The following is a 26,839-nucleotide window of genomic DNA, read 5'->3' on the forward strand; positions in this document are numbered from 1 at the left end:
CAGTTCCTCTCTGCTCCTGCTTGGAATGCCTTGGGAATGGCAGCTGGGACACTGGGGAGCCTGGAATGGCAGGAGGAGATCTGGTGTTGGTGCTTTGCAGCACCTTCCTCTTCCCCTCCCAGCCCCTGAGGTGCCTCTTCCCCCCATGGCACAAAAAGGGACTGGAAATTCAGCTGTTTAATCCTCCTGGCTGGGCCCCTGTCCCTTCCCATGGGAGGGCATCGATTCCATCCAGATTCCAAGGAACAGTCAGTCCCCCCAGGCTGGCTCAGAAGGGGCAGCAGCACAGCAGGAGCCCAGGGAGCTCCCCCTGCAAGGTGGGACACGGGGAATGTTTGGGACTGATGGGGAAAGGGGAATAAACCCGGGGTGGTTTCTCTGTTTCAGTGGAAAAGGGACCACAGAAGGAAAAGTGATCCCGGCTGGCACTGCTGAGGCCTGGGCTGTGCTCGGGGTCTTTGCCCCCGAGTTCTGCTCTGCTTTAGTCGCTGTTTCCTGGCACCAGGACCAGGTGGGGCAGTTGTTCCACTTGGGAATTTGTGGGTTCAGCCCCTGCAGAGCAGCCCCAGCCCTGCAGGGGGTGAGATGGGACCGACCGGGGCCCCCCCAGCACCTGGGGCTGAGCAGGGCAGGAAATGAAGCAACTCCACCAACTTCCTGAGGCCCTGAAACCTTCAGCTCCACCCAGCTGTGCCACCCTGGGGCTCTGTGCCAACAGGGACTGGGGATGTTACCCCTCTGTGCAATCCCTGCCAGGAGGGGGGAGCCGGGACAGGGGGTCGGGCTGTGCCCCAGGGCACAGGGACGGGAGCAGAGGGCACGGCCTCAGGCTGGGCCAGGGCAGGGGCAGGGGGCACAGCAGCAGGAATTGCTGCCTGGAAAGGGTGGGCAGGCACTGGCAGGGACTGCCCAGGGAGGGTTGGAGTGCCCAGCCCTGGAGGTGCCCAAGGCAGGACTGGCCGTGGCACTGAGTGCTCTGGGCTGGGGGACAAGGTGGGCATGGGGGACAAGGTGGGCATGGGGCACAGGGTGGGCTCCAGGGGCTGTCAGGGCTGTGCCAAGGTGGACATCGGGCACAGGGTGGGCTGCAGGGGCTGGCAGGGCTGTGCCAAGGTGGGCATCAGGCACAGGATGGGCTGCAAGGGATGGCAGGGCTGTGCCAAGGTGGGCACTGGGCACAGGGTGGGCTCCAGGGGCTGGCAGGGCTTTGCCAAGCTGGGCATCGGGCACAGGGTGGGAAAACCTCCCTGGGCAGCCCCTGCCAGTGCCCACCCACCCTTCCCGGGCAGAAATTCCTCCTAAAAAGCAGCAGAGGAGGGTCAGGGATTTGCTGCAGCCTCCCCTGGAAGGTGCAGAGAACAGGGGGAGGAAACGCCCCCAGGAGCAGAGGATGAGTCAGTGCCCGTGGGAACTGTGGGAGCAATCCTGGCTCCTTCATGGAGAACTCACTGCTTGGAGCCCCTTCAGCAGCTGCTGGGGCTGAGCCTGTGCCAGGCAGTGCCAGTCTGGCTGCCAGGACACCCACGCCACCATTCCTGCTCCTGAGCTGTGCCCAGGAGAGAGACTGCCTGGGCAAACAGGCAGCAATAACGAGTGTCTGGGGCACGAGGCCACCAAAGATGCCCTGGCATGCTGGTGATGCCCCTGGTCCCTCCTGGCTGCTCAGGACGAGCAGGATCAGCAGCTCCCAGGGGGCTGTGCAGGCTCTGAGGGGGCCATGGGCACCCCACCACAGCAGCCCCTCATTCCAGGGCCAGGATCTGAGGGATTCATCAGCCCTGTGGATGTGGCTCTTTGGCAGTGCTGGGGGACAGACTCGATGGGCTCAGGGGCTTTTCCAGCAGCAATTCCTTCTCTCTGTGGTTCCATGTGCCACCCCAGAGCTGCACCCCGTGGGCAGGCCTTGGGCACGGTGCCCAGGGAACCCTTCCCACACCCCAATCCCCAGACTGGGGGCCTGGGAAGGGCTGGAAGGAGCAGCAGAGGCAGCTCGTAAAATAGACTACATGCTTTTATTGGATTGAAAAGTTTTATGAAATGACAAAAAAAAATCAAATCAAGAGTTGGCAGATGCATCGACAGTGGGTGGATCCCCAACCCCTTCCCCAGAAGCATCCACAGGTCTCTGCCACCACAAGCAGCTCCAGCCTGGGCAGCCCCTGCCTGGGGGGCACCCACGGGACCCCAACCCCGCTGGCATTCCCAGGGCACCCTGCCTGGCACAGGGGCTGCCCAGGAACTGGGGTGCCAGGCAGCAGCCCTGGCCATGGAGGCCGAGCACATCCCCCCCATGCCCAGGGAATTGCAGGCACTTAATCACTGGTAGGAATTTTTCACTTATCTCAAAGCAACAGTGGAATTGTTTAACTCCCATCTACGAACAAAAAAACCTTTATAGCCCTTCCTGTGTTGTCAGGACACGAATATATTACTCTGGCATAAAGCAAGGCCCGGGGGCTCTCAGCAGCCCACCCTCCTCTTCCTCTCCTCTCTGTGCATCCTCCTCTGCCTCGCAGGAGGGGCCCCCTCCCCCCTCAGGGGTGTGGGACGGCAGCTCAGGGGGCTGGGGGTGGGAGGGGGTGGGCACGGGGACCCCGGGCTTTGGGGGGTGGGCTGGTGCCAAAGGAGCCCCCTCGAGGGGGTGGCAGGGGCTCCTCGGGCAGCTCCAGCGCTGGGGGCTGTGGAGCTGGGCTGGGGCCAGGGCTGGGCATGGGGCAGGACCATCCCTGGGGATGGAGGGAGGTGAGGAGGGTCAGGGATGGAGCAGGGCCCGGGATGGAGCAGGGCCTGGGAATGGAGCAGGGCCCAAGGATGGAGAAGGGCCTGGGAATGGAGCAGGGCCCGGGGATGGAGCAGGGCCTGGGAATGGAGCTGTGCCCACCCTTGAGGATGGGGTGAGGCTCAGGGATGTAGCAGTGCCCAGGGATGGAGCTGTGCCCACCCCTCAGGACGGAGCAGGGCCCAGGGATGGAGCTGTGCCCACCCCTCAGAACAGAACAGGGCCCAGGGCAGGAGTGGGGGCCATCCCAGAGGATGGAGGGCTGCCCATCCCTGGGGACAGAGCAGGGCTTTGCCCACCATGGAGGGAGGGTCAGCCCAGAGCTGCTGCCCCAAATGGGGCCCCCTCAGTGCCTGGGGCTGTGCTGGGGACACCCCCCCAGCCAAGGGCTCAACGCAGCAGGATGTGACCCACGGGGTGCCAAGGGAGGATGGGAGAGCCCCCGGTACCCAGGGAGTGGCTCAGGACAGACTGAGACCAGGCTGACTATGCTGGCACCAGTGATGGGTGGGCACAGCCAGGAGACCCCACATGGGCCTCCTGCACCCCCTGCCCCCTGGGGAGGGCACAGAGCCCCTGGATGCTCCAGGGCCAGGAGAGCAGAGGGTGTTCCCAGGGTGCTGCTCCAGGAGAGCAGAGGGTGTTCTCAGGGTGCTCCCAGGCCCAGCCCCTGCCCCCTGCCCTGGACAGCCCTGCTCCCTCCCTGTGGCACTGCCAAGCCGGGACAGAGGACATGAGCACAGGGATCGGGCCCTGCCCTGGCAGCCCCTCCTTTTGTGTGCAGTGGCGGCTGCCCTGGCTGTGCTCCAGCCCCCTTCGGGACTGCCCTGCCCTCCCTGCTCCTCACCGGGGTGCCCCGAGGGGCCCGGGGAAGCAAAGCCGGGGCCAAGCAGGGGCTCCTTCCCTGGGATGCCCCCGGGCCGGGCAGAGCAGCGCGGGCACAGCCCCGTCCCCAGCCGGGACAGGGACACGCAAGTACCGGCAAGGGCAGAGTCCTCCCCTGCTCCTGCTTATGGAGAGCGAGCGGCCCTGGAGGGTTCCCCTCCCTGCGCAGCCACCGCGGGGGCCCGGCTGGAAAAGGGCTGGGGGGAAGGAGGGAGTGAGAGCCGGGAGAGCCGCGGGCACCTGAGTGAGCCGAGGGGCAGCGCCCCTGCCCTCCGGCCAGCCCTGAGGAGGCAGCGAAAAGATCAACAGTAACAACAATAAAAAATAAAATAAAAAACTAAAACCACATTGAAACCAAACCCAAAGGCCGCGTGGCTGAGCAGAGCAGGAGTAACTGGAAGCCATGCACAGCAAAGCCGGGATGGCAGCGGTGGAGGGGAGGGCAGGGTGGGCAGGGCAGGGTGGGCAGGGGAGGGCAGGGCAAGGCAGGGAGGGCAGGGTGGGCAGGGCAGGGCAGGGTGGGCAGGGCAGGGCAGGCAGAGAAGGGCAGGTAAGGCAGGACAGGCAGGGCAGGCAGGGAAGGAGGGCAGGTAAGGCAGGACAGGCAGGGCAGGCAGGGAAGGAGGGCAGGGAAGGCAGGGCAGGCAGAGAAGGGCAGGTAAGGCAAGGCAGGGAGGGCAGGACAGGGCAGGCAAGGCAGGGAGGGCAGGACAGGGCAGGCAAGGCAGGGAGGGCAAGGCAAGGCAGGGAGGGCAGGGCAAGGCAGGAAGGGCAGGGAGGGCAGGGCAAGGCAGGGAGGGAAGGAGGGCAGGGAAGGCAGGACAGGCAGGGCAGGGCAGCTGCTCCCCGGGACCGGCGGCGCGGTGCTCCTCCTCGGACTTGGGGAAATAAATAAGTTTAAATAGTCGGGCCGTGCCGCGGCGGGGGCCGCGCTGCGCTCCCGGTTCCGACCCCGGCCCGGCGGGACGCGCTCCTGCCGCTCCCCCGCTACTTCTTGGGCTTCTTGAAGATCTTTAGGGGGAACTTTTTCTTGCCATGGCCGAGCTCAACCTCGTCGCCCGTGAGGCTGCTGTCCTCGTCCCCCGGGCTCTTCTTGGCGGCCAGCTGCGGGATGCGGGTGCTCTTGGCGCCGGGGGCCCGGCAGTCAGAGGTGGGGGACGGCGTGTCGGGGTCGGGCGAACTGGGGCTGTGCGACCGCGACGAATCCGAGTGGCTGGGCTTGCCGGCCGCCGGGTGGCTGATCTCCCCCAGGCTGCAGGACTTCTCCATGCCGTGGTTCACCATCATCATCTTCTTCATCGCCATGGGGCTCTCGGGCAGGCGCTCCAGGGTGCCCGGCGCGGGGGGCTCCCCGAGGCGGCCGCCGCCGTTGGGGGTGGGCGCGCCGGGGGGCGGCGGGCCGGGGGCGGCCTCCTCCACCGAGCGGGTCAGCAGCGCGGGCCGCGCCGCCAGCAGCCGGGGGGCAGCGCTGCCCAGGCGCGGGGGCTCGCCCAGGTGCGGGATGGACGACTCGGAGTCGCAGCGAGTCAAGTCTCTGCGGGGGGACGGGAGGAGGAGACAGCGCGTCAGGGGCGGGGGTCGGGGGGCTCCGACCCGCACACCCCCCCGGATCGGCGGCTCGGGGATGCGGGGGGACCCTCCCGGGCTGCAGAGACCCCCGTGGAGGGGCAGTGGGGCAGGCGCCCACCCCGCCTCTGCCACATCACCCGCCGTTGTGCCCTAATGGGGGCACTCCCGGGACGGGGGCACATAGAGGGACGGGGGGCTCATCCTGCCTGGTGCCAGCCATCGGCACACGGGGCAGAGACCCCCCAAGTGCAGCCCCAGCACGGGGCTCATCGTGGCTCATGCCCCGGGCAGAGGGGAGCGAGTGAGCCCACGGGGGCAGAACGGGGGACCCCTCCCTCCCTCCCTCCCCGTGGATCCCAGTGGGACTGGGAGCGCTCCCAGCGTGCCCCAGTCCCGGTGCCCCCCCAGCTGCAGCCACAGCAGAGGGTCCCCAGCCCTCGCCAGCCCCCGTGTGTGCCGTGCCCACCCCGTGTGTGCCATGCCAGCCCCCGTGCCCGCCCCCCGCGCCGGGCTCAGCCCGTGCCAGCCTCTAATCCCGGCGCTGGAATTAGAGCTTGGCCGTCCCCGCACGAAGCCATGCCCAGCGCCAGCCCCGACAGGGGTTTGTGCCCAGCCTGGTGCCTACCGGGGGTGGCAAACGCGGCGGGACCCCGAGGGGCTCCCGAGCCTTTGGGGAGGGGGAGGAAGGGGGAAATGGGAAGTCACAGCTCCCTCCTGCCGGCCCGGTGGGCGCTGCCCCTTCATGCCCGGGGTCCCTGCACTGCACCGGGCCAGGAGTGTCACAGCCCCCCTGGCAGCACCGGGCACTGCAGGGACCCCCCTGGCACAGGCACAGGGATGGGGGCACGAGGGGACCCCGCCCCAAACACGGAGAGGGGGGTGGAATGGGAGGGCAATGGAGGGGAGCAGAGCAGAGAAGCAGAGTGAGAAGGGATGGAGGTGCTGCCCAGTCCCTCAGCCCCAGGACCCCCACGGTCCCTGCTCCAGAACAGACCACCAGAGGGGGGTCGCCAAACCTGCCCCGCACAGCAGGAGCAGCCCCCAGACCCTCCTACGGTACCACCACAAATAACATCAGTTTGGAAGCAGCAAGAGAGGCAAGACAAGAGAAAACACCATCAAGGCAGAGCCAGCACCTACAGAGACATCCAGGCAGTACAAGATGCTCAGAATTCCACACTGGTTTGGGTTGGGAGGGACCACAAAGCCCACCCAGTGCCACCCCTGCCATGAGCAGGGACACCTCCCACCAGCCCAGGCTGCTCCAAGTCCTGTCCAACGTGGCCTGGGACACTCCCAGGGATGGGGCAGCCACAGCTGCTCTGCCCACCCTGTGCCAGGGCCTGCCCACCCCTCCCAGGGAAGAATCCTTCCAACCATCCCATCCAGCCCTGCCCTCTGGCAGTTTGAAGCCATTCCCCTTGTCCTGTCCCTCCAGCCCTTGCAAATGGTCTCTCTCCATCTTTCTTGTGGCTCCTTCAGCTCCTGGAAGGCCACACTGAGGTCCCCCCAAAGCTTCTCTTCTCCAGGCTGGACAATCCCAACTGTGCCAGCCTTTCCTCCCAGCAGAGCTGCTCCATCCTCGGGCCTCCTCTGGCCTCTCCAGCAGCTCCATGTCCTCCCTCTGCTGCCCCCAGGGCTGGCAGAGCTCCGCAGGTTGAGGGGGTCTCACCTGAGGGGCAGAGGGGCACAGTCCCCAGGGCACAGGAGGTCTCTGGGCTGGGCCATGTCCAGCCTCTCCCCCACCAGCCCCCCAGGTCCTTCTCCCAGGGCTGCTCCCAGTCCAGCCTGGATCTGTGCTGGGATTACCCCAGCCCAGGGGCAGCACCTGCACTTGGCCTTGCTGAGCTCCATGAGGTTGGCACAGTCCCACCTCTCCAGGCTGTCCAGAGCCCTCTGGATGCCCATCCCTTGCCCCCAGCCTGGGATGCCCCACTCAGCTCTGTGCCAGCAGAGGGGCTGGGGGTGCCCTCGATCCTGGGGTCTGTGTCCTGTCCCAGCCCTGATCCTGAGGGAGCCACTTGTTCCTGTCTCCAAAGTGATGGCACACAGAGCTCAGTCCCAGCTGCCCCAGCACAGGGAGCTCTGCAGGCAGCAAAGATTCTCCTCCTGGGACCAGGGTATTTTGGGACAGAACCCATGCAGTGAGGTTGGGCCCTCTGTTCCAGCTCCATGGGAATACATGGAGGACAAGGGTATCCTGAAATCCCGGGGATGGCTGGGATTCAGCCCTGGATGTGCTGTGGAGAACACCTCTGATGTTCCCCAGAAGCCAAGAGCCCCTGGCACTGCTGGCACTGTCCTTGTCCTCTGCACATGGAGCCGATCCTGGCGATGTCCCAGCGCCGGAGCCACATCCAGGGGCAGTGGAGAATGGAACAATCCGGGTGGTGGGGAATCCCTGGCTATTCTGAGTGAGCAGCTGGAGCCCCTCCAAGGCACACACCTGCCATGGATCCCACGTGTGGAGCTGCCAAGGCCACCAGGGGAGCCCACGGAAGGTCAGTCACGGCTGGTGGTCCACGCCTTTGACTGGGAGAACTGGGCCATGGGAACAGCAGCAGCCAAGACACTGGATGGGGCTGAACATGGGGGTGTTTGAGCCAGTTCCCAAAACTCAGACACCGACAGGACCCACACACTGGGGCTGGGAGACCTTGGGATGCTTCCAGTGCCTGCAGACAGAACCAACTGCCATCACAACCTTCAGCTCCTTCCCTCTGAGCAATTCCTGAGTCTCCTGCTCTTACTGAATGTTTGTGGCTTGTGTTGGTGCTGAACACACCTGCAAAGGGGGAACTTCTGCTGGGAACTCCCATGGGGACACTCCCTGTTCCCTCTCTCAGGGATGGTGGAAGCCACCACATGCACTGCTGAGCTGTGGGTGACACTGCCAGGGCTGAACTCCCTGAACCTCCAGAGGTTTATGTCCTCCACAAATCCCTGGAAAGTGTCTCCTTTCCAGGAAAACAAGGCAGACTTTGGCTGCAGGGGCTGGCACAGCCCAATGCTGAGCTGGGCCAGTGCTGGGTGCCAGCACAGACAGCAGAAGGAGTGAGGCCATGGGGGCACCTTGGCCTGGGAATGGTGTCGGTCGGAGCCAGGATCATCTCCAGGCAGGAGCATCCCTGAGGAGGTGGGAGAGCCCCAAGGGACACAGCAGGTCCCAGCCAGGGATGGCAGGCTCAGAAACATCTCCTTCCTTCACATTCTTCAGCCTTGTAACTCCACCAAAGAATCTTCTTTTCCATGAAATCCAATCCAACCCTTCTGGCTGCCACAACCCCACAGGGATCTGGTCGAGGGTTAGTGAAAAAACTCCCTTAAAATCCAAGTGAGAGAGTGGCAAATACAGCAAACCCTGGATGTTTTCAACTGAGGTGACCTCAGAGATGAGTGAAGAGGGCAAGTTTTCCCTGCTGGGCTCCCGAGTCTCTCCCTCTATCCCAAAAGTTCTGCAGTTTTCAGTCCACGGGGGACCAAAGCAATCCCAAGGCACTGGCAGCACATGGAGAAATGGCAGTAGGAGAGCCCTGCCCTGCTCCAGGGGGAGATTCCTCCCTGGGTACAGGAGAGTCCTGCCCTGCTCCAGGGGGAGATTCCTCCCTGGGTACAGGAGAGTCCTGCCCTGCTCCAGGGGGAGATTCCTCCCTGGGTACAGGAGAGTCCTGCCCTGCTCCAGGGGGAGATTCCTCCCTGGGTACAGGAGAGTCCTGCCCTGCTCCAGGGGGAGATTCCTCCCTGGGTACAGGAGAGCCCTGCCCTGCTCCAGGGGGAGTTTCCTCCCTGAGTACAGGAGAGCCCTGCCCTGCTCCAGGGGGAGATTCCTCCCTGGGTACAGGAGAGCCCTGCCCTGCTCCAGGGGGAGTTTCCTCCCTGAGTACAGGAGAGCCCTGCCCTGCTCCAGGGGGAGATTCCTCCCTGGGTACAGGAGAGCCCTGCCCTGCTCCAGGGGGAGTTTCCTCCCTGGGTGCACACCTGGAACCTGATCCCTGGACAGCTGGTCCTGTGGGAACAGCAGGAGCAGGCCCTTGGTGGCACCACGGCCACTGTCCCCTCCCAGGACTGCTCTCCCTGGGCACCCCGGGGGTGGGTGGGGGGTCCATGTCCCCACTCCTGTGTGGCTGGTGCTGCTGTGCCAGGGATCCTCTCCTTGTGCCAGGTCCCACCTTGCAGGACCCCCAGTTTCCCTCTGGGCTCGTCATTCAGGGGGCACTGAAGGAGCTCATGGGACTCAGCCCAGGGGGACACAACTCCCAAATATCTGAGCTAACCCATTTCACTCACAGCCCATCCAGCTGTGACTCAGCAACACGTTCCTGGAGGACAGGAGAAGATCCAGTGACTGCTCCCATCAGCACCCAGTGGCACATCCCTGGGGGGCAGCAGAGCCCACCCTGCTGTGCCAGGCTCCGGGGACATCCTGGCACATGGCACAGACCTGCCATGCCAGGGACAATCCCAGGGACACCTGACAGACCAACACACACCCTCTGGGACCTCCTGGTGTGGCACCCACCACGGGCTGGTGTTGGGAGCAGAGCAGCAGCAACTGGAAACTTCTGGGGTTTTCTACAGCCCCAAATGCCCCTTTTCCCGGTGGTTCCCCCAAGAAAATGCATCCAGGGGGACAGGATTCTCAGGATCACTCTGGCTGTGGCAGAGACAGCAGCAGGAGGGGACACTCCCCAGCTCAGAGCTGGGACAGGAGGGAGGAAAGAGCATTGCCAGGGTATTTCCATCTCTCAGGTGAGGCTCAGCCAAGGCCTGGGCTGTATCCCACTGATTTCCATGAGGATTATGCTCCTGAACCAGCATGGCACATTGCCAAGAGGAAAGGCTGTCCCAGGACACAGCCAGGCCTTGATGGGATCCCAGGAAAGGGCTTTCAGAAGAATCCCTTCTGTGGAGCAACAGGAGGCACTGACAGCTCATCCCTCCTGGAGACCTCGGAGCAGAACAGGCCAATACCTGGAGCCTGAGCTCTCCTCCATCCCAGCAGTGCTCCCTGCTCTTTTCCAGGGATCCAGGCACACCTCCAGCCTGCAAAGCCCAACACCCACAGCACTCCCCTGCCTGAGGGCAGGACAGACTCACCCACCCACACTCCCTGCCCCGCTCCACGATCCCACCGATCCCACTCGAGTGTGGGGAATGAGGCAGGGTGAGAAAATGGGATGGACTGACTTGGCAAACAGAGGAAATGGAGAGCAAAGCATGGAGGAAGGAGAGTGTGGAGTACAGCAAGCCTGAGAGCAGCAGAGGGGCAGGGGAAGGGCAGGAAGAGGAGCTGGAACCCACCCCTGTTTCTCCTCAGCCCTGCAGCCCATGGGGGGTTTCTCCAGGGGCTCCTGCTCGAGCACATCCCAGCAGATGGCCAGGGGAAGCCCAGGAGCTGCCCTGGCCAGCGTTTGCTCCCCCAGCCCTGGCTCCTCACCCCTCTATGCCCAGCACTCGGAGCAGCCCCTGCTCCAGGCTCCTCATGCCATGCCCAGTGTGTGGCACCAGAGCACAAAGGCTTCTCCTAAGGCACATCCCCAAATGTGCTGTAGGGCTGAGCTCCAGAGCAGCCTCAACACAAACCTGGCAGCAGTTTCCTCCCTTCCCCCCTGCTGTGAATGACTCATTTCCCTGCATTCCTGACTCCCTCCTTTGCTTTGGCTGCCGCCTCCCTCCCCAGCTGGAGATGGGCCTTGGCACGGGGTTTGGTGCCACACTCCCATCTCCATTGGCTCTGTCCATCCCCCCAGGCAGGCACTGGCAGCAGAAACCCCTGAGCACACCCAGCCCCTCTCCCCTCAACCCCGGGACCCCGCAGAGACTCCAGCCCGAGCCGCTCTGACCTGATCTGCGCCGCATCCTCTGAAGCCAAGTGCAAAAGAGAAGCAAAGAGTGAGGACTCGAGGGAGCAGGTCCCTGCCAGGACACCCCAGCAGGACTCTGCAGACACTGATCCCCAGCCTTTCCTTGGGGAGGAGCTGCTGGATGTGACCCAGAGCCCCAGCACTGAGGGTGGCACTTTCCTTCTACCAAGGGAGTCGGGGACTGTTGGGGCTGTGCTCTGGTCCTTGCAGTGACTCCCTGGAAGGCCTTTCTCAGCCTCCCCACCTGTCCTGCCTTGCCCCCAGGAGGCTGTGGAGCCCCAGGGATGGATGGAAGGGCCTCCCTGGAGGCTGTGGAGCCCCAGGGATGGATGGAAGGGCCTCCCTGGAGGCTGTGGAGCCCCAGGGATGGATGGAAAGGCCTCCCTGGAGGCTGTGGAGCTCCAGGGATGGATGGAAAGGCCTCCCAGGAGGCTGTGGAGCTCCAGGGATGGATGGAAAGGCCTCCCAGGAGGCTGTGGAGCTCCAGGGATGGATGGAAAGGCCTCCCAGGAGGCTGTGGAGCCCCAGGGATGGATGGAAAGGCCTCCCAGGAGGCTGTGGAGCTCCAGGGATGGATGGAAAGGCCTCCTGCGAGGCTGTGGAGCCCCAGGGATGGATGGAAAGGCCTCCCAGGAGGCTGTGGAGCCCCAGGGATGGATGGAAGGGCCTCCAGGACTGGGGATGTCAGGGAGGAGGAGCGATCCATCGGCTGCAGCAGCAGTTTTGGGGATGCATCAAAGCAGGATCTGCTGCTGATGCAGTTGGATAGAACAATTCACAGCAACAAAACAACACCTTTGGGGACCCAACTCCTGGTTTTTGCTGTCTGGAATGAGCAGGGATGGATGAGGTGGGTGGGGAGTTGCTGCTATTGTGTAGCTGGAGCAAATCCCGGGTGAAAGGTTCCAACTCTAATTAATTATCCTGCCTCAGTGGATGGACTTTGCCATGGGAACACGGGGAGAACATTCCTGCTGTCCCCCAACAGTGACCAGCTGCTAATGGGGACCAAGGTGAGCCCTCCAGTTCTTCCCTCCAAACGACCTGCCAGCACCATCCCTTTCCCTCCCTGGGATCCTCAAACCAGATCCCATTTCCCTCTTGCACTCTTGGGGCTCTGCAGGGCCTTTCACCTGGGCAGGAATTCTGCACATTACAGGCCTCAGGTGGGCATAACTCACGTTTGAACAGCTGTTTTGGACACAAGACATCAGCTCCTGGGATGAGCCCTCCCTCCTGCAGAGCCAAGGAGGCCAACGGGAACGGGGACCAGCAGCATTCCCAGCTTTTACCAGTCACACTGGGACAGCTGCCACTGAGCTCCCATCAGCAGGAATTAATCCAGGGTTTAATTAAGCTGCTTCTCATCATCCCCAAACAAACATTACTGAGTTAAAGCTGCTCTCTAATTCTCCATCGTGGAGCAGGTGCAGCATTTCCCTCCCAGTATTCCAGACTGCAGAGCCTGTCTGGGGCTCCTGGGCTTTGAGGAGGGGGTGAACACCCAAACCAGAGTCTGTGAACAAGGTCAGGAGAGATCCCAACCCCTGGGGGCACAGGGACCTGCAGGTAAAGGGATAAGGGGACAATATGCCAGCATGGATGGGTATGTGGAGACTGGGAATGTTGTCCTGCCTGGAGGAATAACGTGGAAGGGGAAATCCATGGCCTCACCCAGAGAATTCCAGCCTTCTCCCAGCACTCTGCTCACCAACACTGAGGGTTAGGAGGCTGTTCTTAGTTTTGCCAAGAAAGCCCAGAATGGAGCTGGAATGGCCTGTCCAGGGTCCCTGGCAGCACCTGGAGGGCAGGAGGACGGGACAGGAGTCCCTGATGGTCCATCACACCCTGAGACCACGGGCACACACCCCACTGCTCCTGAGCCAGGGGATGCAGCACTGCAGGGACACAGCTCCTGGAGCTGCCTGCACCAGGACCCTGTGGGGTGAGGACCTCCGGGACCTCATCCAGGTCAAAGCCACACAAGGAATGGGATCCTCTGCTTGGGGCCCAGAACATTCCTGGTCCTGCTGTTGGGCCCCCTCAGAGCAGCCCAGTCTGACCAGGCAGGACTCTGCACCTGCCCAGGTGCTCACCCCCCTAACGCCAGCACGTGGATCAGGAGAGCTCAGGGATTTAGGGATGTGCAGGGTAACCAGTCCCTGGGATCCTCCAGGTCTCCCAAGAGCCAGCTCAAAGGGACCAAGACAAAGCCAGTGATCCAGCAACAGAAGCTCCAACTCCCTCCTCAGACCTTCCTGAGCCAGAACATGCCCACTCCTCATCCCTACCAAGCCAGAGTCACTCTGAAACACATTCCTGAGCTGCTGCTTCCCCACCTCCTGAAACCATCCCAAACTTCACAAACACAACCCTGCGGCCCCACCTGTCGTGTTCCCTTTGCAATTCCTTGTGAAGACCCCAAATAAGTTCAGGCTTCAAACCAGGGCTTGATGATCAGTTGTGGTCCCTTCCTAAGGTGAAACCTGACTTGGTTAGGGACAACCCACTGCCTGGGAAGTCTCCTTTGCTCAGCTACAGTGGAACAACAGCACAGCCCCTCGGGAATGCCCCCACTGAGCTCCTGGGGGTGGGCATGGCCCATGGAAACCTCCTCAGAGGCTCCCAGGGCTCAGGAGAGCAGTGGAGGGAACAAAGAGGTGGATAAATCGTGAAATAAAGGCCCAAAAGGACAGGGCAGGAGGCAAGTGGGAGCAGGAGCCCCCGGGAAGCGGCAGCTGTGAGGCCCAGCAGGCAGGAGGCAGCTAGAAAAGAAACAGCAATATACCCAAAGCTCCCAGTGCGACAGCGAGCTCCAGAGGTGACATCAGGAGGGGGCAGGTCGGGGGTGGAGTCCATCTGGAGGAAATAAGAGGTGGTGTGATGGTAATAGACAGGGTGGACATGGCAAGCAGGAGCAGGCGCGGTGGTGGCGGATGAGGAGCAGGAGGTGGCGCCGGGCAGGTCGCAGCTGAAGGACTGTCCGGAGGAGAGGCTGGAGGAGAGGCTGGAGGAGAGGCTGTGCATTCGGCGCAGGGACACTCTGCCCGCCCGCCACGCGCCCGGCTCGGGCTGCCCCGGCGCGGGACCCTCTACCAACCTCTGCGCGCCGGGCGCGTGCGGGGCCTCCACCAGGCGCTGCCGGACCGTGCTGGCCAGGGCGGGAGCTGCAACGAGACAGGGCACGGCTGAGGGCACGGCCCGCCCAGGGAACGCCGTGCCAGGGCTGCCACACACCCACCGGGGGTGCCGTGCCAGGGCTGACACACACACACCGGGAGTGCCGTGCCAGGGCTGACACACACACACCAGGGGTGCTGTGCCAGGGCTGCCACACACCCACCGGGGGTGCTGTGCCATGGCTGACACACACCCACAGGGAATGCTGTGCCAGGGGTGTCACACACCAGGGGTGCTGTGCCAGGGCTGCCACACACACACCAGGGGTGCCGTGCCAGGGCTGCCACACACCCACCAGGGGTGCTGTGCCAGGGCTGCCACACACACACCAGGGGTGCTGTGCCAGGGCTGCCACACACACACCAGGGGTGCTGTGCCATGGCTGACACACACACACCAGGGGTGCTGTGCCAGGGCTGTCACACACCCACAGGGAATGCTGTGCCAGGGCTGTCACACACCCACCGGGAATGCTGTGCCAGGGGTGTCACACACACACCAGGGGTGCTGTGCCACAGCTGCCACACACCCACAGGGAATGCTGTGCCAGGGGTGTCACCCACCAGGGGTGCTGTGCCATGGCTGACACACACACCAGGGGTGCTGTGCCAGGGCTGTCACACACCCACAGGGAATGCCATCCCAGGGCTGTCACCCACCCACCGGGAATGTCACCCCAGGGCTGTCACCCACTGGGAACACTGTGCCAGGTCTGCCGCACACCCAACAGGAGTGCTGTGCCAGGGCTGCCACCCACCAGGACCACCCTGTCACAGCTGTCACCCACCAGCAGTGCTGTGCCAGGGCTGTTACCCAGCAACCACCACGAATGCCATCCCAGAGCTGTCACCCCCCACCCACCACTCACCAGGGATGCCCTCCCAGAGCTCCCACTCACCAGGGATGCCCTCCCAGAGCTCCCACTCACCAGGGATGCCACCCCAGAGCTCCCACCCACCAGGAATGCCACCCCAGAGCTGTCACCCACCACCCACCACTCATCAGGAATGCCCTGCCAGAGCTCCCACCCAGCAGGAATGCCACCCCAGAGCTGCCACCCGTGCCACCAGCACTGCCCCACTGCAAGGCAGGAGCTACACCGTTTAATGCAGAAGCAGCTTTAAGCTGGTGCTGAACATGCTGGATTAAAGCCCAGCCCATGGAAAACTCGGACATTCCCAAGCACCTTATCTGAGCACCTTATCTGAGCATCTTGTCTGAAGCAGGAACTGGCTGTGTGATTCACCCCCCTCTGAACCATCCCCCCAGTGAATCCCACCCAGCCTGACAGCAGAGCCCACACCCAGCTCCCAGAGAGCCCAGAACTGGGCACTGCCAGGGCATGAGCCTCGTGGGCATCACAAGGCTCAGGTGGGACATACACAGCCTGAAACAGGAGCCTCTGGTGAGCAGGTCAGGGTGAGCTCCACTCCCAGGAGCTCAGCTCTGCTCCCAGTTCCAGCCCCATGGCACCAGTGCAGCACCAGGACCAAAGCACTGGAATCATAGAAGGGTTTGGTTTGGGAGGGACCCCAAAGCCCACCCAGTGCCACCCCTGCCATGGGCAGGGACACCTCCCACCAGCCCAGGCTGCTCCAAGCCCTGTCCAGCCTGGCCTGGGATACTCCCAGGGATGGGGCAGCCACAGCTGCTCTGGGTAGCCTGGGCTGATGGGAAGTGTCCCTGCCCATGGCAGGGCATGAAACGTGATGATCCTTAAGATCCCTCCCAACTCAAACCTTTTGGGATTCATCTCTGATTCCTCCACACCTGCAGTGATGGGTCTGGGCCCAGAGAGGCCTCACCTGTTCTCACCAGCCTGTTCTGTGACCACCATTCCTGAGCTCCTGCACTCCCTGTGTCCCCCACCCAGACCTGGAGCTGGGCTGGGAGTCACCCCAGGGCCAAGGGAAGCCCTTTCCCCATCTGGAGCCTTGGGCACCATCCCCTCCATCAGGGTGAGGATTTCATGGAAAACTGGATATCCCAGGGCTGCACCCCCCTCATCCTGAGCCAACCAGGCTGGTTGTGTTTCATCCCTGGCTCTCATTCCATACAAGATGTTCCTCCTTGTGCAGGAAATAAGGTGTTCAGGATTGTCCAGGATTTCTTATGTGCATAAGAAATAAATGTACGAATGGGTTAAAAAGGTGCAGAGACAGGAAAGCTCAGAAATGGAGGAGGAGGAGGAGAGCTCCTTTGGGAATGAAGAACCAGCAATCCCTACTGTGAAAGCTCCCAACTGGGACACACTGGGCTCCTCTGACAGCACCTCATCTGAAGGATCCACAGGGATGCATTCCAAGTGCCAGAAGGAATAAGAAGGACTAATTCTGGCAACTTGGCTGTTTCCACATCCCCAGGGTGAATCCCAGTGTCTCCCACTGCTCAGGTTTGCTTTGTTCCCTACACCCCCAGCCACAAACCTGTCACTGCACATTTTACACCATCCACTTGCTATTTCAAGACATTTTTCTTCAGCTCCAGAGCTGCAATTCCAGTTTGGGGATCTCAGTGTGGGGGTCACAGGGATCTGACTGCAGAGTAACCAACTGGAGTGACAGCTTTCTCCTTAAGGTTTCTCTTTCCCTTGGGCCACACTTTTTTCCCTGAGGATTCCCTGGGTTTTCCCTGGTGTTCCACTCCTCATTTACTGACTCAACACCTGCCCCCTCTGCACTCTCCTTTTCCCTGACTTACCCTGCAAAGGGCTCTGGAGCACAGGCTGGGACCTCACTTCCCAAAGCCACCATTTCTCTCCAGACACAGTTCTTACCAACATTCCCCAAATAACCTGCCCAGCATTCCAAGGAAAAGCCCTCCTGGCATGCCCTGGCCGAGGCTGGAGCACACCCTCCTCCTCCTCCCTTCCACCTCAGCTACATTCCCAAGGGAAAGGCTTCCAGCCCAGGGCAGGAGGCTGTGTGCCCTCCCCAGGGCACCAGGGCACAGGCTGCCCTAAGGGGTGGCACTGCTTGGGTTATGGAAGGATTCCAGGGGAACAGGGCACAGAGGGATGTGAGAGCCCGGCTGGCAGTCGGGAAAGAGGTGGGATGGGAAGGGGAATGTTGTCACCTCCTCCTGGCCTCACCCAGATCCTTAATCTCCCCCTCAGGGGTAGAACCCAGTGAACCCAACCCCCCAGAATTCCCAACTACCCCCAGGACAGCGAGAGCTGCAGCCGGGATTCCTCTTCATCCCACCAGGCTCTCCCTGGGGTTAGTGCAGGTGCCGACGGCTCAGTGAGCAGAGTCAGGTCATTAGTGCCCCGTGCCAGAAAGGTGGAAAATGGGTGGATGTATTTTAGTCCAGAAAAAGGCCAGAGGGCAGATGAAACAGCTGAAAATATAAGTGAAGAGAACCAAACCGGGGTATTTCCAGAGGGACTGGTCCTCCGAGGCCAGCGAGGAGCGGTCGCTGCAGCGGCGCCCGAGGAGCCAGGCTGCGTCTGGGGCAGCCACAGCAGGAGAGAGAGACATGGCATTTACTGGGGGCAGCACCACGGGGCAGCACCAGCACATGGGCAGGGAACTGGGCACTGCCCCCCTGAAGCTGGGCTTGCACACAGAGAAGGGAAAATCCTACAGGGAAAGGCTCTCTGGCCGGGGAATTTGGGTGCCCAGTGCTTGTTATCGCCCACAGGGAGGTGGGCAAGAGTGGGCAGTGGGTGGGCAGGGGGGTGGGAAGGAGGTGGGCAGGGTCACTGCCCCACTCTGGGCTGATGGAACTGGAAGTGCTCCCTGGAAATGTCTCACTTGAGGAGTCTCCACCATGGAGGAGCTGAGGCTGCAACGGGGCTGAGGGCTCAGCCTGGCCCAGCTCATGGAGCTGCTCAGGTGTCCCCTGGGGCTGTCCCCAAACACCCCTGTCACCAGTGCCCAGCTCAGGCCTGTGCCAGGGCTCTGTGGGAGCTGCCCAGCTCAGATTCTGATGGGTAACACCATGGGGAACTCCCCACTCCCTGAAGCTTTAATGTCCCCCAGGACACTGATCCCACAAAGCACCAGCTCCAATCCCCCCCGTCTGCTGAGCCCCAGAACACACAGGAACCTCTGCCCCTCCTGCCCTGCCCAACCCTCCTGCCCTGCCCATACCCTCCTGCCCTGTCCACACCCTCGTGCCCTGCCCACACCCTCCTGCCCTGCCCACACCCTTGTGCCCTGCCCACACCCTCCTGCCCTGCCCACACCCTCCTGCCCTGCCCAAATCTTGCTCTATCCCAATCCTTCTGCCCTGCCCAAATCTGCCCTGCCCTGCCCAAATCATCTTTATCCCAGTTCTCCTGCCCTCACCCAAGTCCCCCTTGCTCTGCCTTCCCCCCCATTGCCCTGAGTCCCAATTCAGCACCTGCCTCCAGACCTTCTCCAGCCCTTCCCAGCACCAAACCAGAGCCCCAGACACAAGAGGGACGTGGCCATGGCACACATGGGCATCTCCTGCAATGCACGGTGCCAACCCTGAGAGTCTTCTGCTCCTCCTCTCACCTAAACAGCCCTGGCTTGGAGTAAATCCTGCAGGGCTGCCCAGAGCAGCTGTGGCTGCCCCAGCCCTGGGAGTGTCCCAGGCCAGGCTGGACAGGGCTTGGAGCAGCCTGGGCTGGTGGGAGGTGTCCCTGCCATGGCAGGGGTGGCACTGGGTGGGCTTTGGGGTCCCTCCCAACCCAAACCTTCTTTGAGTCCATGACCCTATGAAAGTGACAAAGAGGGATGGGATGTCCCTCTTGGTGACCACAAAAGATGTGGGAACTGGAGGCTCAGCCTGTGCCCCAGGAAATATTCAGGAGGTTCCTCAGGCTGGCAGCTGCTGCTGCCACCTGGAATGGTGCAGGATGCAGGTCCAGCAGTGCCCAAGGAGGGGGTGGCCTTGAGTCCTTTAAATCCCCCAAAACTGCTCAGGCCAGGAGGACATGGGGACAATCTCTCACTGCCCTGTCAGCCCACGCCTTTGGGTGGGTTTTTCTGGTAAATGCTTAAATTCAGTGAGTTGACCAGAACAGCACAGAGAGAAAGAATCAGTGATTAATAATCTATCAATTACCAGTTCTGCTGGAATTAAGAGGCTCCAAACAACCTCAGAAGTGGGATCTGGCCTGACCCTGAGCACCCAGCTTTGGTCTCTGGGCATTTAAAACTCATCTGGGATCAGATAATGACTCCTCATGGATGTGACTACGGATCCAGATTTGCCCTGTGTCACAGCCCCTGGCAGACACTGCCCCCCAGACCACGGGGACCACCCACATCCCAGACACAGCCCCACAGACCATGGGGAGCACCCACACCCCAGACACAGCCCCCCAGCTCCCAGGGACCACCCACACCCCAGACACAGTCCCCCAGACTACGGGGAGCACCCACACCCCAGACACAGCCCCCCAGCTCCCAGGGACCACCCACACCCCAGACACAGCCCCCCAGACCACGGGGACCACCCACATCCCAGACACAGTCCCCCAGACCATGGGGAGCACCCACACCCCAGACACAGCCCCCCAGACCACGGGGACCACCCACATCCCAGACACAGCCCCCCAGACCATGGGGAGCACCCACACCCCAGACACAGCCCCCCAGACCATGGGGAGCACCCACACCCCAGACACAGCCCCCCAGCTCCCAGGGACCACCCAGACCCCAGACACAGCCCCCCAGACTACGGGGAGCACCCACACCCCAGACACAGCCCCCCAGCTCCCAGGGACCACCCACTCCCCAGACACAGCCCCCCAGCTCCCAGGGACCACCCACACCCCAGACACAGCCCCCCAGACCATGGGGAGCACCCACACCCCAGACACAGCCCCCCAGACCATGGGGAGCACCCACACCCCAGACAGAGCCCCCCAGATCACAGGGAGCACCCAGACCCCAGATACAGCCCCCCAGATCACAGGGTGGTCCCAGCCCAAGCCCCCAGTCCCCCCAGTGCCCCCAGCCCCGTACATTGGATGGACATGGGAGACACGATCTCCTCGTCCAGGTCGTCCACGTCGTCGGTCATGATGAAGTGGGAGGGGGTGGGCCGGGGGGTGCCCACCCAGCCCGGGTCGATGTTGAGGGCCGAGGCCAGGCTGTGCAGCCCCGGGTTGGTGACGATCTGGAACCCGCAGAGCAGCTCGATCTGCTGCCAGCGGTGCAGCCGCTCCCGCAGCGCCGCCGTCACCTCGCTGAGCGCCTGCCTGGGGAGGGGACAGCGTCAGGGACACTGCATGGGGGGGCAGCAGGGACAGGGACAGGGTCAGGGACAGGGTATGGAGCAGGGACAGGGACAGCGTCAGGGACACTGCACAGGGGGAGCAGCAGGGACAGGGACAGGGACAGGGACAGCGTCAGGGACAGGGGGAGCAGCAGGGACAGGGACAGGGACAGGGACAGCGTCAGGGACACTGCACAGGGGGAGCAGCAGGGACAGGGACAGGAACAGGGACAGCGTCAGGGACACTGCACAGGGGGAGCAGCAGGGACGGGGACAGGGACAGGGACAGGGTCAGGGTATGGAGCAGGGACAGGGACAGCGTCAGGGACACTGCACAGGGGGAGCAGCAGGGACAGGGACAGGGACAGGGAACACTGAACTGCACAAGGTGCAGCAGGGACAGAGTCAGGGACAAGGGACACTGAACAGCACAGGGTGTGCAGCAGGGACAGGGATACTGAGGCCACAGAGTCTGGAGAAGGGACAGGGGACACTGAACGGCACAGGGTATGGAGCAGGGAGGGACAGGGGTCAGGGTCAGGGGACAGTGACTACACAGAGAGTGCAGCAGGGAGGGACAGGGACAGGGGGGACACTGAACTGCATAGGGTGTGCAGCAGGGAGGGACAGAGAAGGAGGGAGGAAGAGACACCCCCAAACAGCCCAAAGAGAGAGAGTCCAGAGCAGGGAGAGACAGGAAAGGGAATGAGGAGACACCTGAACTGCCCAGAGTCTGCAGCAGGGACAGACAGGAAAGGGGGGCAATGAGGGGAGACACTGCTCAAACCAGCCCAAAAAGAGGAGTCTGAAGCCAGGGACACACAGGGAAGGTGTGGGGAATGAGGGGAAACACCCCTTAAACCATCCCAAATAAGAGAGTCTGGTGGTCCAGCTTTGTATCCTAAAACTTGAGATGTGTTTCATTCCTCTTTCAGGATTGAGGGAATTAAAAAAACAAAGCAACAACTGAAATATCCAGGGATAATGAGAAGGGGAATGGCTTCCCACTGCCAGAGGGCAGGGATGGGTGGGATATTGGGCAGGAATTGCTGGCTGGGAGGGTGGGCAGGCCCTGGCACAGGGTGGGCAGAGCAGCTGTGGCTGCCCCATCCCTGGGAGTGTCCCAGGCCAGGCTGGACAGGGCTTGGAGCAGCCTGGGCTGGTGGGAGGTGTCCCTGCCCATGGCAGGGGTGGCACTGGGTGGGCTTTGGGGTCCTTCCAACCCAAACCACTCCAGAGTTTCATGATAATCCCTTAAGCATCCTGCAGCCTCCCAAGACCTCAATGGATTTACAGTTGCCTCACATAACTATAATCCCTTGTTTCTCACTGGTAAAAAGAAAAGGTTATTGAGGACAAGGAGAAAGTGAAATCCCAGGTCACCAAAGCCAAGGGAAGCTCAGCCAGATGAGCCCAAAGGCCCTGCCCAGGTGACAAGGACACTCCAGCCCTGACACAGGAGGGATGGCAGAGGGAGGCAGGGACAAGGGAGGAGTCACCAGACACTCACTTTGCAGTTAAGATCTTATGGTCGACGTCGTCCAGGGAGGAGCTGTGAGCAACATGGAAGGTCCCAAACAGCGTGTTCCGCTTCTTCTTAATCTTCTCAGCCTGGAATAGACAGGGAAAGGTCACAGGAGGAGGAGGAGCATGGGCTGCCTGCACAGGTGGGAACAGTGGGAATGGTGCTGGTGCTGAGGGACATTGTTCCCCTGGGCCCTGGGGGAGGGATTCTCCAGCAGTGAGTACCAGCTGGGGGGGCTTAGGATCCCTCCTCCCAAATTCCCAAAAATCAGAGGGAACTGAACTGAAAATGGGACTTTGAGGGCAGTGGTGGAGTCCCCACCTCTGGAGGGATTTAACAGCCCTGTGGATGTGGCACTTGGGGACATGGGTCAGTGGTGGCACTGGCAGTGCTGGGGAATGGGTGCACTCGAAGGTCTCTGAGGGCTTTCCAGCCCAAACCATTCCATGACTCCATGAACCAGGCACCTCCCTCAGTGAAGGGCCCTCAGAAAGGGTCCTCCCCATGAGTAACCACCAAACACACCCCAGTGATGTCCAAGGGGTGTTGGGTTTGGGAAGATTTTGGATTCGAGGTTGGGTTTGCGTCACTTTGTTAAAAATTCAAGTCTCCACCCCCAGCTCTTCAGTTCCCAGCTCCAGGGGCATTAACTTGGGACTCGGGGAAGCCAAGGATGTGGATGTGAGAACTGACACAGCCAAAGGAAACCTGCTGAAATGCTGAAATGATCCCAATAAAAGCAGATTAATGCAGACAGCCTTCCCCCCTGCCAGCCCTGCAGGCTGTGTGTGCCCATGGAGACAAGGAGGTGTTACAACAGCCCCCCTGAGCTCACCCAGAGCGGCTGGCACAACACCCAGGGCACTGGGAATGCAGCAGGGAATCACCCAGTGGGGCTGGCACAACACCCAGGGCACTGGGAATGCAGCAGGGAATCACCCAGTGAGGATGGCACAACACCCAGGGCACTGGGAATGCAGCAGGGAATCACCCCATGGATGGGCAGGCACATGCTGGGGTTTCACTGCCTGGGCATGGCCATCACCTGCAGCAGGGACTATGCTGAGGAGGTGCAAAGCCTCCTGCTCACTGATCACCAGGGCTCCAATCCCTGTCCCACACCCACCCAGGGCTCCAATCCCTGTCCCACACCCCCCCAGGGCTCCAATCCCTGTCCCACACCCCCCCAGGGCTCCAATCCCTGTCCCACACCCGCCCAGGGCTCCAATCCCTGTCCCACACCTGCCCAGAGCTCCAATCCCTGTCCCACACCTGCCCAGAGCTCCAATCCCTGTCCCACACCCGCCCAGGGCTCCAATCCCTGTCCCACACCCCCCCAGGGCTCCAATCCCTGTCCCACACCCACCCAGGGCTCCAATCCCTGTCCCACACCGGCTCCAATCCCTGTCCCACACCCGCCCAGGGCTCCAATCCCTGTCCCACACCTGCCCAGGGCTCCAATCCCTGTCCCACACCCTCCCAGGGCTCCAATCCCTGTCCCACACCCTCCCAGGGCTCCAATCCCTGTCCCACACCCCCCCAGGGCTCCAATCCCTGTCCCACACCCCCCCAGGGCTCCAATCCCTGTCCCACACCTGCCCAGGGCTCCAATCCCTGTCCCACACCCGCCGAGGGCTCCAATTCCTGTCCCACACCCACCCGGGGCTCCAATCCCTGTCCCACACCTGGCCAGGGCTCCAATCCCTGTCCCACACCCCCCCAGGGCTCCAATCCCTGTCCCACACCTGGCCAGGGCTCCAATCCCTGTCCCACACCTGCCCAGGGCTCCAATCCCTGTCCCACACCTGCCCAGGGCTCCAATCCCTGTCCCACACCTGCCCAGGGCTCCAATCCCTGTCCCACACCTGCCCAGGGCTCCAATCCTTGTCCCACACCCGCCCAGAGCTCCAATGGCACCCAGGTCAGGCCCTGCCCACCGAGCCCCTGTGGCTCATCCTCCTCCTCCTCCTCCTCAGCCCCTGTCACACCTCAGTGAAGGTTTGTGCTGCACTTTTAAAAAATGCCAATTTTGGGTATGAAGAGAGAAACTGCCTTTGAGCTGAAGGAGGGCATGGGTAGATGGGATATTGGGCAGGAATTGCTGGCTGGAAGGGTGGGCAGGCCCTGGCACAGGGTGGGCAGAGCTGCTGTGGCTGCTCCATCCCTGGGATTGTCCCAGGCCAGGCTGGACAGGGCTTGGAGCAGCCTGGGCTGGTGGGAGGTGTCCCTGCCATTGCAGGGGTGGCACTGGGTGGGCTTTGGGGTCTTTCCCACCCCAAACCATTCTGGGATTCTGTGATTTCATGGAATAAAGAAGGTGCAGAGAAACCCTCTGTGCAGGTTCCACTCCCCAGACCCTCCCTGTGACCAGGGATGAGGACAGTGAAACTCTCACCCCTTCCTTGGCCACCAGCAGCTGCCTCTCCGCGTTCTGCTTCTTGATGTTGTAGTACTGGACCTCCACCTCGTGGGTGAGCTGCAGCCACTTCTGCAGGGCCTCGGGGGCAGCCCAGCTGCAGTGGGACTCCAGCTCCTTCTCCGCATTCTTCAGCGCCATCCGCACCTGCGGGGAGGGGCGGCATGGTGGGACGCAGGGGGACACAGGGGGGACAGCAGGGGGGACACGCTGCCCTCCCACAGCTCACCCACCCCTCGCTGCCACCCCAGCGCTGCCCAGGCACCAAAGAAAAGCACACAAGTCCCCACATCTTTGGCCTGGCAGCAGCAGAAGCCCCAGGAGGAGCGGTGACATCCCGGACCACGTGGACAGGAGGGAGCGGCACAGCCACCCACAGACCAGGCTGCTGCTCCAGGCACCACGACCACCTCCAGGCAGTCCCTGTCACCCTACAGCTGAGCTCCTTCCCAAAACTCCCAGCCAGCAGGATGCTGTGCTCCCTGCTGACCCCTCCACATCAGCTGCTCTGCCACAGAGCACAGGAAAACCCTCGGGAGGGATTAGAAGGGAACTGCACCGAGGGGAGGCTGCTCAGGGTGTTCCCTGCAGAGCCTCCTGCCTGAGTGTAACTCCCCCAGATCCCCCTCTGGAGGCAGCACCCGACAGGACCAGCCCTGGCTCCCCCAGCTCCCAGCCAGGCACGGGGAGCTGGCAGGAGGCGCCTTCCACGCTGCAGTGAGAGCAACATTCAGACACAGAGCATGTGCTGCTGGTCAGGAAAGGAGGGAATGGCTGGAATCAGCCCCTCCTGGGGTCTCTCCTTCCCCCCAGCACAGGCTCCTCCACACCCTGACTCGTCCCTCAGAAGGAAGTGGGTACAGGATTAGAAGGAAGTGGGTGAGAAGCCACTTGAGGACACCCAAACCTCACAGAAAAGCCTTTAGTGCTGGAGACCATCAGGAATTAACTCTTCCCTTCCACTGCCCACCATGTGGAGAGGCTCTGACACCCCTGAGGCCTGACATGAGCCCTGCAGGATGTGACCATGTCCCACACTGGAGCAAGGGAAGGATGGAATGCAATCCTGGGACAGCCCAGGCCACGGATGGGGCTCCTGTGCCCCCACAGCACCCCGAGGGGTTGGTGCCTTCCACTGTCCAACAGCCCTCCTTGCTGCCCAACCCACCCAGAGCAGCTGCCAGAGCTTTCCCTGCTGCTGCTCATCCAGCCCACGGACACAGCCCTTCTCTCTCCTCCCACGGTGGGCGAGGAGAAGCGTTTCTGCCAAGGATTGCTCACACTTGGATCCTCTCCCTTAACGTGTCATTTAACTCAGTCACGTCTCCCCCAGCCCAGCATGGCTGGGATTTCTGAGGAGCCAAAACCTGCAGGTTACAGGTGGATCCTCTGAAATTCCCTATTTCATCCTGAAGGAACACCCATCCAGGAGCAGGGCAGAGGCACCACACACAAGAGGCCCAACACTTCTCTCATGGCTGTGGGATTTAGGCTTGTAGAGAATAAAACAGCCTAAATCAGTCCAAGAGTTCCAAATTCAACCTGGCAGATCCCAGGTTTTTTCTGGGTTTTCTTTCCCCAGCTGCTTCTCCCCCCATGAGAAACTCTGACCACCATCCACAACCATCTGGGATTTGGGAATATGGAGAATAAGCAGGCAGGAAATCTGGCACCGGGTGTTTGGGAAACAGGAGTGCTCAAAACACCTACAGGAACAATGTTTTTAGGGAATGGTGGGAAAGGGAAGTGGTGTGGAATAACACGCAGGGACCAGTGGTTGAGATGAGTGTCCACAACCCAGACCCTCCTGGTTCTGCAGAGAATCAGTGCAAACAGGAGTTACTCTGTGTGTGTCCATTCTCCTGGGAAGGTCTCCAAGATCCCACTTGGATCACTAAGAGCCCCTCTGGAGCCAGGCTGGGAGAGCTGGGGGGGGTCACCTGGAGAAGGGAAGGCTCCAGGCAGACCTGAGAGTCCCTTCCAGTGCCCAAAGGGGCTCCAGAAGAGCTGGAGAGGGACTGGGGACAAGGGATGGAGGGACAGGACACAGGGAATGGCTTCCCACTGCCAGAGGGCAGGGACAGGTGGGATACTGGGAAGGAATTGCTGGCTGGGAGGGTGGGCAGGCCTTGGCACAGGGTGGGCAGAGCAGCTGTGGCTGCCCCTGAATCCCTGGGAGTGTCCCAGGCCAGGCTGGACAGGGCTTGGAGCAGCCTGGGCTGGTGGGAGGTGTCCCTGCCATGGCAGGGACTGGAGGGGCTTTAAGGTTCCTCCCCACTCAAACTGGTCTGGGATTCCATTCCATGATTTTCCTGATGTACTCTGGGTCTGTGGCCCCAGTGGGGTCATGGTCTGGAGGAGGGTGACCAGCAAGGACAGAGGGCTGGAGAACATCCCACCAACACGACTCCATCAGAAGCTTCCAA

The 26,839-nt window shown here is 61.9% G+C and overlaps 1 protein-coding gene across 3 annotated transcripts in view; it reads right to left on the reverse strand.

The window, feature by feature from the left end:
• Positions 1–1,993: 1,993 nt before the first annotated feature.
• Positions 1,994–26,839, reverse strand: part of STIM1 (stromal interaction molecule 1) — an 80,678-nt gene continuing 55,832 nt past the window's right edge. For 2 of the 3 annotated variants that reach the window (XM_071567648.1, XM_071567664.1), the window contains exons 8-13: positions 24,393–24,560; positions 21,983–22,083; positions 20,220–20,455; positions 17,645–17,725; positions 14,198–14,264; positions 1,994–5,198 (exon numbers count right to left, since the gene is read on the reverse strand). In XM_071567648.1, the coding sequence (XP_071423749.1) occupies positions 4,652–5,198; positions 14,198–14,264; positions 17,645–17,725; positions 20,220–20,455; positions 21,983–22,083; positions 24,393–24,560 (1,200 nt within the window). In that variant the 3' untranslated portion in view covers positions 1,994–4,651. The remainder of the gene's footprint in view (positions 5,199–14,197; positions 14,265–17,644; positions 17,726–20,219; positions 20,456–21,982; positions 22,084–24,392; positions 24,561–26,839) is intronic. The other variant, XM_071567655.1, reaches the window with a different exon arrangement.

The sequence above is a fragment of the Pithys albifrons genome, chromosome 1 (genome assembly GCF_047495875.1).
Source record: "Pithys albifrons albifrons isolate INPA30051 chromosome 1, PitAlb_v1, whole genome shotgun sequence".
Classification (NCBI taxonomy): domain Eukaryota; kingdom Metazoa; phylum Chordata; class Aves; order Passeriformes; family Thamnophilidae; genus Pithys; species Pithys albifrons.